General features: G+C 39.4%; 1 protein-coding gene across 1 annotated transcript in view; it reads left to right on the top strand.

Moving 5' to 3' along the window:
* The window catches only part of LOC106536958 (PHD finger protein 21B), a gene marked incomplete at its 5' end in the record, with an annotated part of 26,918 nt that overhangs the window by 8,019 nt on the left and 1,926 nt on the right, over positions 1–16,973 (top strand). The window contains 1 exon segment of the mRNA XM_014034323.1: positions 8,049–8,152. Within this exon segment, the coding sequence (XP_013889777.1) occupies positions 8,049–8,152 (104 nt within the window).

The raw sequence follows: 16,973 nt of genomic DNA, 5'->3' as shown, positions 1-16,973 counted from the left end.
GGGGGGTTCCTGTGCTTGCTTTCGTCAGTAGGTAATGAAATCAGTGGACGCTAATGATTAACAGATTTTTTAATTAGTGGGACCACCGTCGCTAATTTTAAAACTAAAGCTCAGTAAAAATCCTCACATAGTGAAATTACAGTTCTACTGAATATGCCTGTCACAGAAMGGTGCTGTAAGTAGCTTTGCCTAAAAAGACAAAGATATGTGCACTATATAATGTGTTAAATCATAATGAAGTATTTCTCCCCAGACTGCTGACCCTCAGCATCTGTTTGTAGTTTTTCTTTAACGCTAATGGAACATCTGTGCGCAGCTTCTCCGACAGAGACAGCACGGTTAATTGCAGATAGATTAGCCCACTAATTATGTCACTTTTCAATGTTGCTGTTTGTTTTTAAGAGCTTTTGAGTGGAAGAAGAAGTTTGTCTTGTTCACAGCAGTGCAAACATTGATGTAAATGTGCCCCTGACATTATTTTTGATTGTTTGCTTTAAATGCAGGGTATAATCATCTGTGCATTAGCTGAGCTCAGGATATCGGCATGTATTCTTCTGTTAGCTTGCAAGTCCAGGTTTTCTATAAACATTGTAAGAACACAATTTACCATTTCTGGGTGAAATGGATGATTGGTAGAAACGCGTTTGGTTGAAAGATTGAAATATGCACTCTCTCATTAGGGTTGGGCAATATTAGCAAAACAATTAATCACGATTAATTGTGGTATTTAGCCAATAACGATTAAGTTGACGATTAATCCCCTGTAGTCCCTGGACACCCTTATGTCCTAGTCACATGAGCAATTTAGTGGGATAGATTTGCTCTTCATGAAAATTTGTTCCAAATTGTGTCAAAATACAGACTTCAGGCTATACATCAAATTTTAAATTGTGTTGATAGATAAATAAATTACACAACTTTTTTAATGTTTGTCATATTTGAAGCAGAGAGGAACAGTGTGCCTGGTGGCATTAATCGTATTAATCATCAAGGGCCAAAAAATAATCGATGAATGATTTTCTGACAATTAATTGCACATGATACGATTATGCCCAACCCTAGTTCTCATACACGATTATTTATTTGCAGACACGTAAAGTTTATCACATCACATCGCAGTGGACCATTCCAATCAGAGTCTCAGCAAAATGGCTTCAAGCTTACGTGTCCTTTGAAATTGTCTTTTAAGCCATTAAGGTTTGCTTAAGAGTGATTCCCTAAGGCAGGCAGAGCAGGACCGCAGATTGTATTTAAGACCTTAACCTCCCACTCCTCACTCGGTACAAAAAAAGAACTAAAGAGGAGGTCATGGAGAAGCAGAAACCTGCTTTTACAGAACGTGTTTCCCAAATGTGTGAGAAAAAAAGGGTGAAGGTATAGATGCTTTCCTGTGGTGGGAACAACAACAATAAACAAAAGAAGGTGAAAAGGTCAGGAGCAAACAAGCTGGGGAAATGGACAAGTACATGCAGTGAAGCACGTATTGGTTTCACAGATTCAGACCTTGTAAGATATGAGAAAAATCTGAAGATAAGGATGTTGGACGGATCATAATGTCAACTTCAAACAGTACTCAATAACTGCTCCATGCTGCTTGAGCACCAGTGCCTTTGAGCAAAGTCAAAAAGGTGAAATATAGTCACTTGAAACGAATGCAAACTAATGATGATGATGAAAGATGGCAATCAAAGGGAGTAGTGGGGGGAAATGAAAGAAAACATGGGAGATAAATCAGAAGAGAGGGATGTMGATGAAGATATACAAGGTGAGCCAGCTCAGCTCTTCCTATGAGTATAGAAAAATGGTTCAAATTCAAGCCCTTTTATGGACACAAAACTACAYTTTGGTGGGGTAGTAGAAGAGCATAATCACTGGCTGAGTTTTCTATTCCAGCCCAAAAAGAGTTTAAATACAGTTAAAAAGTGCTCATGMTGCCCACCTGATTACATAAACTTATTTATGTTAAAACAGAAATGCACAAGAGAGCTAAATTATTTTTAGCACAAGAAGGAACAAGAGTTCACCTAATCAAAGTAGCAAATGAAATGCCCTATAAAGCCTGCTTGAGTCATATTCAGGAAAAACACGAGTCTTAATCTGTATGTGTGAAAACGAGGTTAAAACCTCAGAGAAGAAAGCTGTCAGTGATGATCTGACACCTTCTGCATAAAACTTTGAAAATAGGCTTTTGATGTAATGTGTTTGTGGTGGTGCATGCAATATAAGAAAAGGTGACTTTTTCTATCAACAACTATCCCTTTTTTTCTTGTTAGATGCTCCTTTTGCATGCAAAACAGTTTAATCATGAGAGAACTCCATGTACAGAGACAAAGACCTACGTGTTCGTATGTTCAATAACCAGACAAAATCATAGCATCAGCTCTTATACTGAAGAGCTCCTTCTGAAATTTCCCACAAGATGTTACCAGGTTTGACTCAGATATGGAAATCACAGAAATCCTGCACAGTGGAAACTGTCACCGAGGCTCTGACTCACAAAGCACCTGCGTATACAGAGTGACAGTAAAACTCTGCATCCAGCACACTGTAAGCCTGCAACAAGACATGTGCTAAGCTGCTTAATGTCACAGCAGAACAGAGGAAAGAGGAGCTGAGGGAAAAGAGGAGGGTAGATGAAGGGAGGAACATGGATAGATGGATGGACAAAGAGGAAGACGAGCAAGGATTTGGCCCTGTGATAGGCTGTCACAGTAGAGAAGGGTGAGGATGACAAAAAAATAGATTCATGTATGTTTAAGAGAGAGTCAGGGGAAGGTAGAGTGACCCTCCCCTTATAGACAGCTTGTGACAAGCCTAAGTAACTCTGCCTCCCAAGTGAGTTGGCACATAATCCAGGTAACGTTGCACAAATAATGGATGAAACATCAAACGGCACCCCCTCCCCTCCCTCTCTGCCAACCTCCCACCTTCAACTAACCAACTATAACATTTTTGCACCCCTGCCTGCCAGCCAGCCCATCCAAAAATCCCCTTTCATGTTAGCGTCATGCAGCGCGCTCCGAAAGCTTCACTGGTGACAAATCCTCTCTTTGCCAACACGCTACAAAAAAAAAAAAAAAAATGAAGAGAATTTTTCTTCTATGGCCCACATTTATGACAAGAGAAAAAAACATCAATATGACTAATATTCATTTGTTTCGACGTGAGATTGTCGTAAATTATTTTTCGTAAAACGGGTGGGGAGGGTGGCATTGGCTAATATGCAGTGAGAGATGAGTTGGGTGCCGGTGTGTGGCAGGAAGACGGAGTGTTAGTGCTCCCTCGGTGAGAATTTGAAGGGATTGTTGCATAAACATAGGGCCCATTAAGTGTGGGGAATGTAATTTTTGAAAGTGACACATCATTCTTTCTGTGTTGTCTGGTAATTGCAGACGCTGCATCACCGGGGCTGTGAGTGAGACAAATGCAGCCGGGATGTGGTCAACAGGGGTGGATGTAGGGCGTTATTCGTGCGCGTGTCAAAGATGATGATGACACAAAACTTCTGCCTCTTCTATGCTGCGTTGCACCTTTTGGGTTTGAGTTTGTGAAAGTTGCAAAGACYTAATTGAAAAGGAGCTGAGAACTGCCCAGACGCCGCTGGAGGCTTGGGGAAGGCAGAGCTTTATCAGGAGTTGGAGGACTTCAAAAGGCAGAGGAGGAAAATAAACAGGTGGGTTACCGTTAGCATCAGCCTCCCTGAAGCTCCTGAGCTGTTTTTGATAGAGAGTGATTGGATGCAGGTCAACGGGGATTCAGATTTTCTCTCATCAGAGTGAACCCTTCAGAGGTGTAGGGGAGGGGGGGTCTCCTCTGCCTCGCCCTCCTTTTCTCTCTCTCTCTCTTTTACACTTCCTCCTGAGAACTTCAGAACCGAGACCTTAATGAAGACGAATGCGAGGAATCAATTTGCGGCATCTTTGCTCCATCTGGCTGGAGCTTCTCTCTGTGCCTCAATTAGCACAGCAGCTGGGGAAGAGTTCCTCCAAAACAGCCCTATTACACACACCAGTGTCTTGTGGAGCAGCTAAAGGCTACGGACACTGAAATGTGTTAAGAAATGGGAGGAAAACATGCTACCAATGTTTACATTCTAGTCATTTGAGCTGAGGAGTGAATCAGCAGCTTTCCTGAACTCCACTGAGTGTTTTGTCTGACAAAACTTAGAAAAACAGGAAGAAGTTCTTGAAAACAAGTTGAGAAAATCACATAGTGCTAAGATGAATTTAAAAATCTGCTTATTGTTTATCCAATGTTTACATATTCAGTTAATTTTTGGGCATTTAAAGAAATGTGGCACCTTTTTTATTTATTTAAAGTTCATTTCACTCAGAGATCATGTGTTCAAACGTAAAGTACAAACAAAAAAAGTCACTGAAAGTTTAAAGTTTAACATGTAGGGTTTAGGTATTTTAAATGGATTTAAGTTGTGTTTTTAACTTTGTCTGTGCACAATAGTTTACAGTATAAAATATGCAAATAAACAGAAAGTGATGAAAAGCAGTGGTGGTGGTTAAAATTAAGCTCAGAGTGTTGGTATTTTATACCCAAGCAGGGAACCGATTCCAAAGGAATAGACCCTGAAAAGTGAAGGTTCCCCCTAATTTTCTAGTTTTCGAGATTCTCAGAACAATTAAAAGTCCTGCATGCTGAGAGCGAAGTGTTCTGGTTGGGTTGTAGGGGACAATTAACTGCTTTAAATATGCTGGGGCCTGGTCATTCCTCATATTTCACAACGATTTTTAAATTGTATTCTGCTAGTCATGGGCAGCCAATGCCGAGAGGCWAACACAGAAGAAATGTGGTCTCTCCTAGGACTACCAGTCAGCCCTAAAGCTGCAGAGTTCTGGATTAGATGTAAGAGTTTTTTTTCTTTTTATTTTTTGAAAACCTTGAAAAGCCAGCTAGAAAAGCACTAATGTCCCAGTCTGTGATGAAAATGTGGAGCCGTTTTTCTGTGTCACCTTGAGAAAGTGCTTCTAAATTTATAGAAAATCGAACAAATGCAGTTTGAGACTTATTTATTAAAGGATGGGTCTAGGTAAAAGATTAAGCTAAGGTTAYGTTATTGGAGGCTGCAGTAGTCAGAAGTTATATTTTGAGTTTACAGTGTCTCTGTGACTTTGTTAAAGCCAAAGACAATGACCTCACTTTTAACCAAATTCATCAGAAGATAAATTGAGGARATCCAGTTCTTTATGTCTCTAAGGCAAGCCTGGCGTATGAGCAGCTGCTCAGAGTCATCTGGTCTCATTGTGTGTCGTTGGCAAAACGTCGGTAGTGTATGTTACATTTTCTGATTATGGCCTGATGGAAGCATATGTAAKGAAAACAGAACTAGATTTAGAGCAGAACCCTGGGGAACACCATGATTACCTTTAGTATATGATGCAGACACATTACTATGTACAAATTGGAATCTGTCAGACAGATGTGACTTAAATCAGCCTTGGGCAGACTTGGTCCTGATAATGTGCTAATGTGTTGGAATTTTTTAGTCAGTGGTGGAAGAACGTTGTATTTGTTTCCCAACATTTTAACAAAAATAAAAAATAAACTCTGTCTTGTAAGTGCTCTGCATCTATAAGTGGTAATTGTGATATGTGTGCTTTTTAAAAAAAAAGTATATGTTTTTAATTTAACAGGGAAATTGCGCAAACAAAGCTGTGTTGGAGGATATTGCCGTCCTGCGAGAGTGTTGTGTGTGTCAAGTTTGTGACACAAAATTAAGACACTTTAAGTAATTTAGGTAAGTGCAGCTGTAAGAATATCTAGAAACCTATTTGTTAACCAACAAACCATTGGTGACTAGAAACAGGATCAAGCTTTTCCTACAGTATGTGTAGAGGAGAGAACCTGACCAAACAGGTTTGAGTCTCAGACCCATACAAAAGGCAAGAAAGCAGTTGCCTACATTTCTATAGGGATTCAAAACAAAAGCAAGTGCAGCAGTGAGGTTTTAAAATTCATGGTCTTACTTTATTTTTTCTATAGTTGCAGCCAAGCTAAAACCACTCAAACATAACTTAAATTGAGGACTTACAATTCCTTTAAGGAATGCATATCACATGTGTTTATGCCAGAGATCGTCTCATGTAGTGTTTCTGCAGTGGGAGATGAATATACYGGATATGTTAAAAGACATACAGTATGTTCTGCTGATAACACGTCTGTTTTGTGTTAATTTCCCCGACTCTGAATCCAGCACTGGCTGCTACTCAGATTTGACCATGAYCACAAYCATTTAGTTGCTACAATCTGCAGATTCTCTGGATTAGATCAGTGTAAGTACAGTGTTACAAACCAACCAGGGCTAACCAAATATTGACTCACAGCTATCCAACTTTCCCAGCACAAACTCTTGGCGTCCATCATTCTGCTTATCAGATTAGCTTGAGGCTAACAGATAAGGGCAAACCAGTGTACTGCCAATATCTAGCCTAATCTTGGGCATTTACACTGTAAGCTTGTTATGATGACAAGCTTGGCAATGGAKGGCTAGGGCACTTTTTTTTTTACACCGGGCTGAAGAGCTCAAGCAGACAGAAGCTCTGCTCCTTGGAGGAACTGCTCATTTCAAATTGGCCCACCGAGGCTTCAAGGCTCAAACGCAGAAAATCCGGCATGTCTTTGTACAAGAGGTGATCTGAGGGGGATTTCTGGAGGAATTATTTGGCCAGAGGAAGCCTAATGAACTGATCAAGAATTCAAGCAAAATTCACTATTTGCTCATTTGTTTCACAGCAGCTTGCTCAAGGGGTGTATTGACTGCCTTTATTGAAAAAGTGAAATTGAGAAATTCTTTCTTAATCTCAAAAGAGAAGCTGTATCATTGCAAAATAAATGAAAAAAATACATTAGGAATAATCAGTGGGCAAACTGACTCAGAAAATTGTTTGAGTGATTCACAGCATTGGTGCATCTCTTTCTTTCTAATTTTATTCCCACTCTCAAACTCAGCTTATTTGTCATTCAGATCCAGCAGATTGGTTAGAGCAAATAAAAAGATTAAAAAACTTTATTACTCGCACAGATCATGGTTTGCATCTAAAATATTGACTAAGAATGTTTAGCTGACTATTGTCACCTCATAAAGTATGAAGGCCTTTCAGTGAGGAGTGTACATATTCTGCAAATATGTTTTCTACACTCCCTCAAAAACAAGCATGTTGTATTAATTGGTTTTTCTGAATTGTCCTTAAAGGCATGTTAGTATATGCATGGTCATGTTTCTATTTTTGGTTCTATGTACTTTCAAGGATTTACAAAGTTATTGGATTAAATTTTGAAAAAAAGAAAGAAAAAACAACGGAAAATAATTCAGAAAAAATATTTTATGCTAACAGAAATAGTTGGCCTTTTGTATATATTTTTTTTATTAAACAACAAGCAAATGACAGCCACAACGAAAAATCATTTTAGTTTAAAACCAAAGCAAAATATTTCTTTGAATTTAGAAGATGTTTATTCACGTCTCATCTAAGGAGCTCTAGTCAAACCCAAAAGTGTAACTCCAAGCTTATAAGCTTAACTTTCTGTTTGTTTTTGTYATTTTGGTGTTTTGTCTCATCTTTCAGTATCAATGGTGCTTAATTATTTACTTCCTATTTATTTCATTTCAGCCCTTTGTTCAACTGCAGCTGTTTTAAATGTGCACAATAAAAAAAAACATTTTAACTCAAAAACAATTCAAGCAAGATGAACCGATAAAGTGTAACCATAAGAACTCAGGCATGCCAGAGCATCAGATATGTGAGGAGAGGGCGTGTTTATAAGAGCGTTTTAATTGTAAAGAGGAAATAATATATATTCTCACACAGGATCTCCTTCTTGCTTCAGATTATCTGCCCTCCATTTCTTTTCACTTCCCATCCTCCAGCGATGGACACACACTCTGCTGCTAAGCTCCACAGGGATTAGATATAGGGAGCACCCCCTCGTCCCAACACAGCAGCCTCTGATGTTTACAACCATTATTGTGTGTGTGTGTGTGTGTGTGTGTGTGTGTGTGTGTGTGTGTGTGTGTGTGTGTGTGGGGTGGGGAGCAGTCCGGCAGGAGGAGAAGCGGCGGCTCCTGAGGAGAAACAACGAGCTGAAGAAGGAATGCGCTCACCTGGAGGAGGAGGACGAGAAGCTCAACGACACGCTCAAAGTAAGACACACCTGGTCAAAGGTCAGGGGGCGGGGCTAAGACCAGAAACACATGAGGAGACAGAACCAGACCAGCAGTAGGTCCTGGATCCAAGAGCTTGTTTCTCCTCTTCTGGTTCAGGTTCTAGTCCATCAGGTCCTAGGGTTGGGTACAGAAACTGGGTTCCAGTATGGCACCYGGGCYAACATCAACAGTAGTACACAGACWGAAACACAACTCTAACTTCGGTGCCTCAAACAAAGCTGTTAATTTGCGCCCTCTGGTGTTCACTGTTAACACTGACAGCCTCAGCACACAATCTNGTGTGTGTGTGTGTGTGCCAGTGCTGATGAGTCAGAGTGAACACTGAGTCCTGCCCCGGGGGCCTCACTCCTTCATGGCAGTGGCTTTGTCAGCATCAAAGACATTTCATCCAAATGTCAAGCATACTACTACGCATCTGTGTAGTATTTATGTTTTCACTGCAAATTTGCACATGTGTAAAAAAAAACACATGCTTTGCCATTTAATTTTCCATACTGTGCTTAACACATATAATCTATGTTTTTAGACAGATGTGTTTGAAAATTGATTTTTCAGTCACGTTAGCAAATATTCATTATTTCAACAAAGTTAAAGTCCTGGCACTTCTTGAATAAARGCACATTGCCTTTCATGCTGAAGTCTTAAACTAATTTGATGTTATGAGGAATGAAAGATTTATGCCTGTTTTGGTCAAATCTTGAAATTAACAAATGCATAATCCCYTTTGATTTTGTGCACCAAGGCCAGAACTAACAAATTCGGCGCCTTAGGCAAGATTTTAGGTGGCTCCCCTTTGTGCATTTTTTTTTTATTTCACTTGAACGACTCTCAGCTCACACCGAATTTTAGCTCAGTATCTGTAAAATTTGCTGAGTAAAAAAGAAAAACAATACATTTATTATTTAAGGCTAGTTAAGGCAGTGYTTGTTTTCTGAGTAACCTTCATTCAGATAGTTTGACATTTCAACAACACAAACGCATCATCAGCTGTCTTTGCCTTTCGGCCACAGTCAATAACAAGAATTTAGTCCCGATTCAAACTTAAAGAGAAGAGGGCATATAATTACCACTTTGGTTGTTATGTAACTTACTATCGTTAGATTAAGAGCACATGGGGYAAAAATGCCTTGAGCCATGTTTAGTGTTCAATGTAGCAAGTCTCAATACATCCACTCCAACATCAGGGCACTCTTCATTATGATTTAAAGACCCCCTGAGGATGTGAAGAAGCCCCTGTTGCACGATCCTTTTGCTGTATATCCTGGCCCTACACGGCCCGACCGCCTCCCCGACCCACTCAGCCACTGAGAGGCTCCACTCTCTGATGTCAATCCACACCAATTAGCCTTTGCTACAAACTGCGCCTTCACACTGTCACTGCAGATCAACTTCAACGCTGCCTATTAAAGGCAGAGACGACAAAGTTGTTTTTTTTTTTGTTTTTTTTTTTCTGGAGTGGCGCATGCTTGACTTTACCTTTAAACCGATTAACAGCCTTTCCACGTCATTTCAGCATCTTTTGTTTTCTTTTGAACGATAAGAAAGGAGGGAACATGTAAATGTGTGACAGAGGAAAAAGGGAGGATTTGTACAACTTTGTTTTTTTTTTTTTATTGGCACAGGAAGTGGTGTGAAAAAAGTTGCATCTCTGCTGCCCCTCTCAGGTCATGGGATGAGACTGCACACTAATACTTCAAGTTTTTTCAAAGAAAAGTGCTTCACAAATACCATTGCTTCTCAGACCTATGTCTCATTTTCTTTTCATAKTTTTTTTGGATTTTCCTACTTTGCTTTCATATTTATCACACTGTCTCTTTCACAGCTCAGTGTCACGCACTCTCCCCACCCCCACCCCACTTTCTGAACGCTCCTCACCAGTATATTGTAGAGAAAGCTTAAAAAACTGAGCAAATAAAGGAAGAACCATTACATGACCTAAATTTAATATGTATCAATATATACATTAAAAATAATCTGTGCATTTGTGTTTTATGTTGATTTATGAGCAGAATAATAAGTATCCCCTCTTTTACCCCCCTCCTGCAATCACATAAAACATGAACTTAAGTTCACATGAAAGTCCACAAGAGACCAATAACAAGGGCCGCTGCTAATGACAAAATTAATTAAATTCCAAAAGCTATTGGAGAATTGTTTTTTTTTCACTTTAGTCGACCATGGGATTAAAGAAGTGCAGTATATCCAGAAATCCATGATTACATTTCCATTAAAGCTAAACTAACCTTCCTAGTAATTAGATTTAATGCTACCATTAGACAAACAAAACCTGYGACAGACAGTGCTGAAATTACAACAAAAAGGTGACTTTTCCTCCAACTCCAACCAATACCGTAGCAAAAACATTCAACTTTAGTTGCTCTAATACAGGYGTGTCAAACTCATTTTCACTGAGGGCCACATGAGCGTTACAGTGGCCCTCGAAGGGCCAGTTGTAGTTAACTTTGACGTTTCATGTTTAACTTTGACTAAACAGTGTTTTAACATGTCCTCTTTTAAACACTGCTAAGAACTGTGTATGACTGACTAAATCTGAAATAAATACAGAAATATTATTAAAAGTAAAACTAGTTTTACTCACTGATGTTTCTAGTGAGTACGCATTATAGCAAATTTAGTTTATGGTCTATGCTGACTTTAGGGCAGCTTATTTTCAGACATTATACTCTACTATCCAAATTAATTGCTCAGTTACTTAAAGCCAACAGCTCAGGGTCAGGACAATTYTTATTATCTTTCACCTTTTAAATTAATTTTGTTGCATTTAATCAAAATATTAAAGTTTACCATTGATATAAGAAACAATTGCCATGCTAAGTAAAAAAAGTGCTCTAATATGTAAAATTCACGTGTAGTATTGAATCGCAAGAGAGCTGAATCAAACCAGAATGAGCAGAAACAAATGCATGTTTAAGGTGTAGTCATACTTAACAAGAAGATGTTCACTGAAAGGGAATTCTGTAATGACTGATGACAATTTAAAAAAGGGTGGTGGGGGGGAGGGTGTATGCAAAATCAAATTTTTTGAGCTTTATATCATGTACAGTATTAATCCAATCCCCTCTTCAAAAACATATCCAGAGTTTTGTAGCCTGGCCCTCGCCTTCCTACGCAGCTCCACTCAATTCTAGTTTCCCTTCACTGCTCCGTCTGGGATTTCTCSCATYGACAAGGATTTCGCTGGCAGATTTTTAGCCGAACCAATAAGAGAACGGAACGTCGATTTTCTGTGCAGTGTCTGCTTGTAGTTTATTTTAACTGGGCCAATCAGCAAACAGAAGGCGAAGTTTTGAACGACATCGATTTTCTGCACAGTGTCTGCTAGTTAGTTTAGCATACGGCAGTGGAGGAAGTGAATGAAACCAGTTCGTGTTTATAAGACTTCCAAAATAAATTAAATTTGTCTGACAAAGCAGCAGCTCTCATTTACAGCCGTCACGTTAGGCTCAGGACTTTTCTCCTCTCAGTAGGGTTGTTTACAGTGCACGCGATTTCCAGTTAGCTTCTTAGCTTAGCCTCCTTTACAGCGACATACACACACTTCAGCAGAYGCCACGCCTCCTGCAAGAATTGTTTCTCTATAGCAGTGAGGCCAGACCCTTGTCCGAAGCAAAGTGAAGGACAGGGTCTGGTTTTTACCAGGCTAAGAGTTTTGTTTTGACTCTTTCATGCATGTTTGAGAAAWCCCTGAATTTCCTGGGGCAGCCATAGAGTTGCTGAAACACTCTTTTATACAAAGCACCACCTATTTACCCAAACCTCTTCCCTGGAGCTCAGTCACCAGTCGAGCTTCCACCTCATAAAGCCCCATGTCCCTACACCTCCCCACACACCCAGACAGGAAAAATGTTTCCGAAAAATGATGGATGTTCAAGATTTCGTGGAAAAGCAGCTTTTTAATGATRTATATTTATAGTTTKTTWAAAAAAATAACATTGACATATGTACGAGAGGATGTATTACAAAGCTGAAACATCTTGGAAGAGCCTCTGCACTCTGGCTCTTCAGAAAATTTACTTTCCGGGTCTAGTGATCCTTTGAGTAAGGTTCAACTGTATCAAGAGTTTGCCAAAACCAATATATATAATGTTGCTTCTTTTTTTAAAAACAAAATACAACACTGCTACAAAAGGTTGTAAATGGTATGAAGCATTGTTGTTAAGACATGCTGAAGTGGGAGTGTCAGAAACGGTAGGTTTTTTTAAAGAGACAAGGGCAAATTTCAAGGCATTTGATATATACAGAATTTTCATAGGGTGAAGGAAATGTAGTTACTTGTTGTGTAGAACTGAACAATGCGCCTGGAAAATACATAATACCCCCCACCCCCTTAAAACTGTGGATAATCCAATTTAATCCAAACAAGTGGTGACTTTAGAATAAATAACTTTAAACATTCTTCAGTCTAATGGTTTCGGAGATAAAATAAAAAGGTTTCAAATAATATTTAAAATAAAGTACCAGCACTGAATAAGTTATTATTAGTAATTGCCTTTCATTACAGTTTTTTTTAGACTAAGATCATTTTATATTGAGAAATGACAAAATTGTAGCCATTTTGGTCAACCTTAAAAATATTATGTGCAATGTCATGTGATATCTTGCTGGATCAGTTGGTGTTTAGGGCATGTGTTGTGAATGACTCTCAACTACTACCACATCAAGTTTTAGCTCAATATCCATAGAGTCCCTTTTCTATTAATATGGGTGGCAGGCAGCCATATTTAATGAGGCTGAATCTAAAAATCAGTCTGTTGCAGATGCCAACTCAATATTTACTTTCTGAAATTTTAATGAAATCCACCAAGTGGTTCATGAGACATTTTGCCAACACACACACTTTTACAGATATTAAAGGTAAACTGTTACTGTGGTGGTCCCCTTGTTTCTGTAAAACACTGCATGCTAACTGAAGCCGCTCACGGTGCTAAAGGTGAAGACACGAAACACTGAATGCTAAATCTCATCACAATATTCATACAAGATTACACTCCTATATGAACAATCTTAAGAATGGATTCATCAAAACTGGTTTAAACTGCAGCTCGGGTGGCGTGGTCTCCAGCTACGAGATAAAGAGCAAAGTTTAGAACATCAGAATTTGTGCTAAAGGTTAGAAGCCTCCGCGATTGTCTGTCTGCTGGTGCTGTTGTTGTGTTGTGCTTCAGCAGCAGGAGCTTTACAGCAATGCGGTGACAGCACCACAGCTAAGTACAGAGACTTGGGAAGATGTACTTAGAGCTTTAGCAGCGTATGCTAGACAGCAAAAGCTGACTACAGAGTACTGAGCACCACAGGGATGCCAAGGGGGAGACATGAAGGAGAGAGGGGGGAGGCGAGGAAATAGAGGAGGGAGTAAGGGTGTGACAGAGGAGCTTCCATTACTAAACAGAGAGAACATTAAGAAGATTTAATTTGCCAAATGACACTGTAGTGAAGCACATTCCATTAGTGCAATACATCTCTGAATATTTAGGTCTAACTCATTCCAGCTTCTTTTTTCTGCTTCTTCTTCCCACCCTCAAACTTTTTGGCTTAGACCCCTCCTCTGTGCCAGTTTTATTTTTATTACATAATATTGCAGATGAAAGAACATGGAGGCTGTGCGAGCTTTGTTTCTCTCGGTTGCTTCAGTCCTCCTTAAAGCATCACCACGCAAAACACATGTGAGAAACTCAAATAAGCAAATAAGCTATTATTTATGCTCACAGTCAAAAATGAATGGAACACAAGCAAAATCTGTTTGTTTTTGTTGTTTTTTTTTCATGACTCGCACACATAATTGTTGAAATCAATGTAGTATGTGATTAACATCAAAGCTAAGTTCARGAACAGGGCTGCGGGATGGTGTTAAGTGCACACAGAAACAGAAGAGAAGAAAAAAATTTAAAAAAAAACTACCACTAACCTCTTATAAGTACAAGTAGTACAAGTAGTAAATTTCATCAGATATCGTGTAAAAAGTAAGTAAAAACACAATGCAATGATTTGCGAATCTTACGTTTAAACAAAAATAAATAAATAAAAAATCAAATTGAAGAACATTTTTACAAAGTCTGCTGTTTTAAGTTGCTGTTTTTCTCTACTTTTGACAAATTTAGTTTCTCAAAAACACTTTTATATCGACTTCCTTCTCACATGTTGCTAATTACCCTAATTAGTTGCAAAATGCTCTTCCAGCTGTTTATTTTTCTGCTTACTTTTGCAGATTTTTGTTTACTCCATCCCACTTTAAGTTGTYTTGATGCCACACAATTCCGAATTGTTATAATTTTATTATTTTTTTCTCTCTAAAATGATAACGTTCTCAGTTAAAACATCTAAAACTACCATGTAACATATAACTGTGGAGGGGAATTTAAAGAGAACCAGCAGCTTTAAGTAGAGATGCAAAGAAAAGTATTTAAAGATACATTAAAGGCGAGTCATACTGAGATTTGAGAGGGYAAAAAAATGCCTGGAGCGTGAGTAGTCTTGGCTTTTTTGTTCGCCTTTGGCTAAAAGTGGTGGGAGGTTTTCTGGTTTTATTCCAGCATAACTGTTAATCCTTTAATAGTGCTTAATAACCTGATGGCACTAATTAGAGCTTTGGAAACTCCATGAAAAGCAACTCTAAAATTCATCTGGAGACAATCATAAAAAGTAGTGTAAAAACTCCTTTTAGACACAGAAGTGTTGATTTTTTTTTTACCAGTATGTATAAACAAAGAACAATAAGACAATGGTAAAACATTAAGATAGTCTGTTGCTACGGATATAGATGAATTTGAAAGATAATTGATTAATTTTGTTTTCTTCTATTACTTTCGTCTCTCGTTCTCTTGCAGTTTTTCTCCCTAATAGTGATGAAGGCTTGACATGGCAGCAGGCCTGCTCTCTTAACCAGCTTATGTAACCATGCCCTGGCAGTTTGGAGGATGTGCTGACAACAAGCTTTCTCAGCGTCATTAGCAGAGTTACACAGCTGGCTTCAAAATAGAGGCGGGGGGAGGGGGGGATACTAAGAGCTAAAGAAGAGAGAGAAAAGGAATATTGGAGAGAAAGTGTGACTAGAGAAGTTGGGTTTGAGGTTGGAGGGGAAAAATAGCTGGGGGGGGGGCTTCCCCTCTGGGACCTCCAGGAGGTCTTTCCCAGTGTTCCCAGTAGACACATTTTGTCTTTGTTCAGTTTTAACTGCAGCAATGCAGCAGAAGAAAAATCTATCTTTTTCTTCCCTTTGTCTCAAAGGACATGAAAGAAAAAAAAGGAGGCGTTGTTTTTCACCTCATACCGCTTGCTATCATACCTGACATCAAAATCAACAGAGCAACAATTCGCATGCAAATACCAGCCCCCCCTCTGTTCCGAGCACAGATTAGGAAAACAGCAACCTTGCATCGCAGACCTCGAACAACGTCGGGGAAGACACGTGAGATAACGCGAGCACATCAAACGGAGACGGAAAACCGCAAAGCAGGAGAAGCTGTCAGTCAAAACGTCTGAACTGTGGCACCCTGTGAGGATCAAACAGAGCATCAAGATAATCCACCGCATGGGCCAACTTCTCATTTAAATCCTTATTCGCACTCTGCAGAGACTGCGACTTGCAGGGAGCGCGTAAAGCGCAGTCAACAAATCTTTTTTTAATATAGATTTGGTTACGAGGCTGCCTTGTATGTAAACACGGGTTCAATCAGTCGCCAAAGTCTTTCTGCTGCTACAAGAAGCAGCTGTTTCTGTGGGTGTTAAGAGGTGTGTAGACATTAGCAATTAACGAGGGAGAAAACTGGCAAAAACTTGATGGGGTAAATCTAAAATATGACCACAAAAACTTTATGTAAGYAGTTTTTTTTATGTTGTTTGAYCCAAAATAAATAACTCCCATTAAAAACACACACATACCTGCACACTTATATTTCTTTTCTGCTCAGTTTAGTAGAAGCTTGGCAGCTGCCGTGTGTTTATGAGCTGGTATTCGAACACAGAATGATTGGTGGAAATCCCAGTCCACTGAGAGCTCCCAGCTCAGAGCCTGGATAAACATCCGGCGGGCACGGCACAGAMGCAGACAGGGAAGGTAAAAAAAAATTAAATTGGGAAAAGACTGGCTGCACATTTCCAATACTCGAATCYTTTCAACCACAGCTGAACAAAAAGCACAACGCCCACCTTTTCCTGAGGGAATGTGCTGCGGRAGCTTGGGGCCTCATTTACAAACGCTGGCACAACTGAGATTTAATTAAAGGCCTGGAAATCCTTCAAAAAATCTTTCWGAAAGTTTTAATAAAATCCACCTGGTGGTTGAGGATATATTTTGCTAACAGGCAGACAGAATGCTTAAAGAGTAACTTACCCCAAAATTAACTTTTTTTAGCTGACAAACTGTCTAGAATGTGTCTAAAATGTTATATAGTACAATTTCTGTGCTAATTTTGATGTTTTTGTGTGTATTTGTTCAAATCTGTAATACTTGGTCTAAAAACGTGTTTTTGTTGCTCATATGGGTAGAGCAGTGGTACTGCAGGCTAATTTGCATATTGGTTAACAGCTCTCCGCTGTGACGTGCTTCTCCACGGTTTCGTCACAGCGGCTGTGTTCTGGTATAAAAGCCTCTCTCTAAGACACGCCCCTGCAGCAGTCAGAGGGTGGAACAGTTAGCAAGCTTAGCATGATCGTCTATTGACCTTCAGCCTCGGGTGGGGAGAGCTGACTGCTGCGCTGCTTTCTCTCTCCACACACACACACACACACACACACACACACACACACACACACACACACACACACACACACACACACA

This window comes from Austrofundulus limnaeus, unplaced genomic scaffold, assembly GCF_001266775.1.
Source record: "Austrofundulus limnaeus strain Quisiro unplaced genomic scaffold, Austrofundulus_limnaeus-1.0 Scaffold2054, whole genome shotgun sequence".
Classification (NCBI taxonomy): Eukaryota; Metazoa; Chordata; class Actinopteri; order Cyprinodontiformes; family Rivulidae; genus Austrofundulus; species Austrofundulus limnaeus.
The sequence above is the reverse complement of the archived record's forward strand: the minus strand, read 5'-3'. Positions and strand labels throughout refer to the sequence as shown.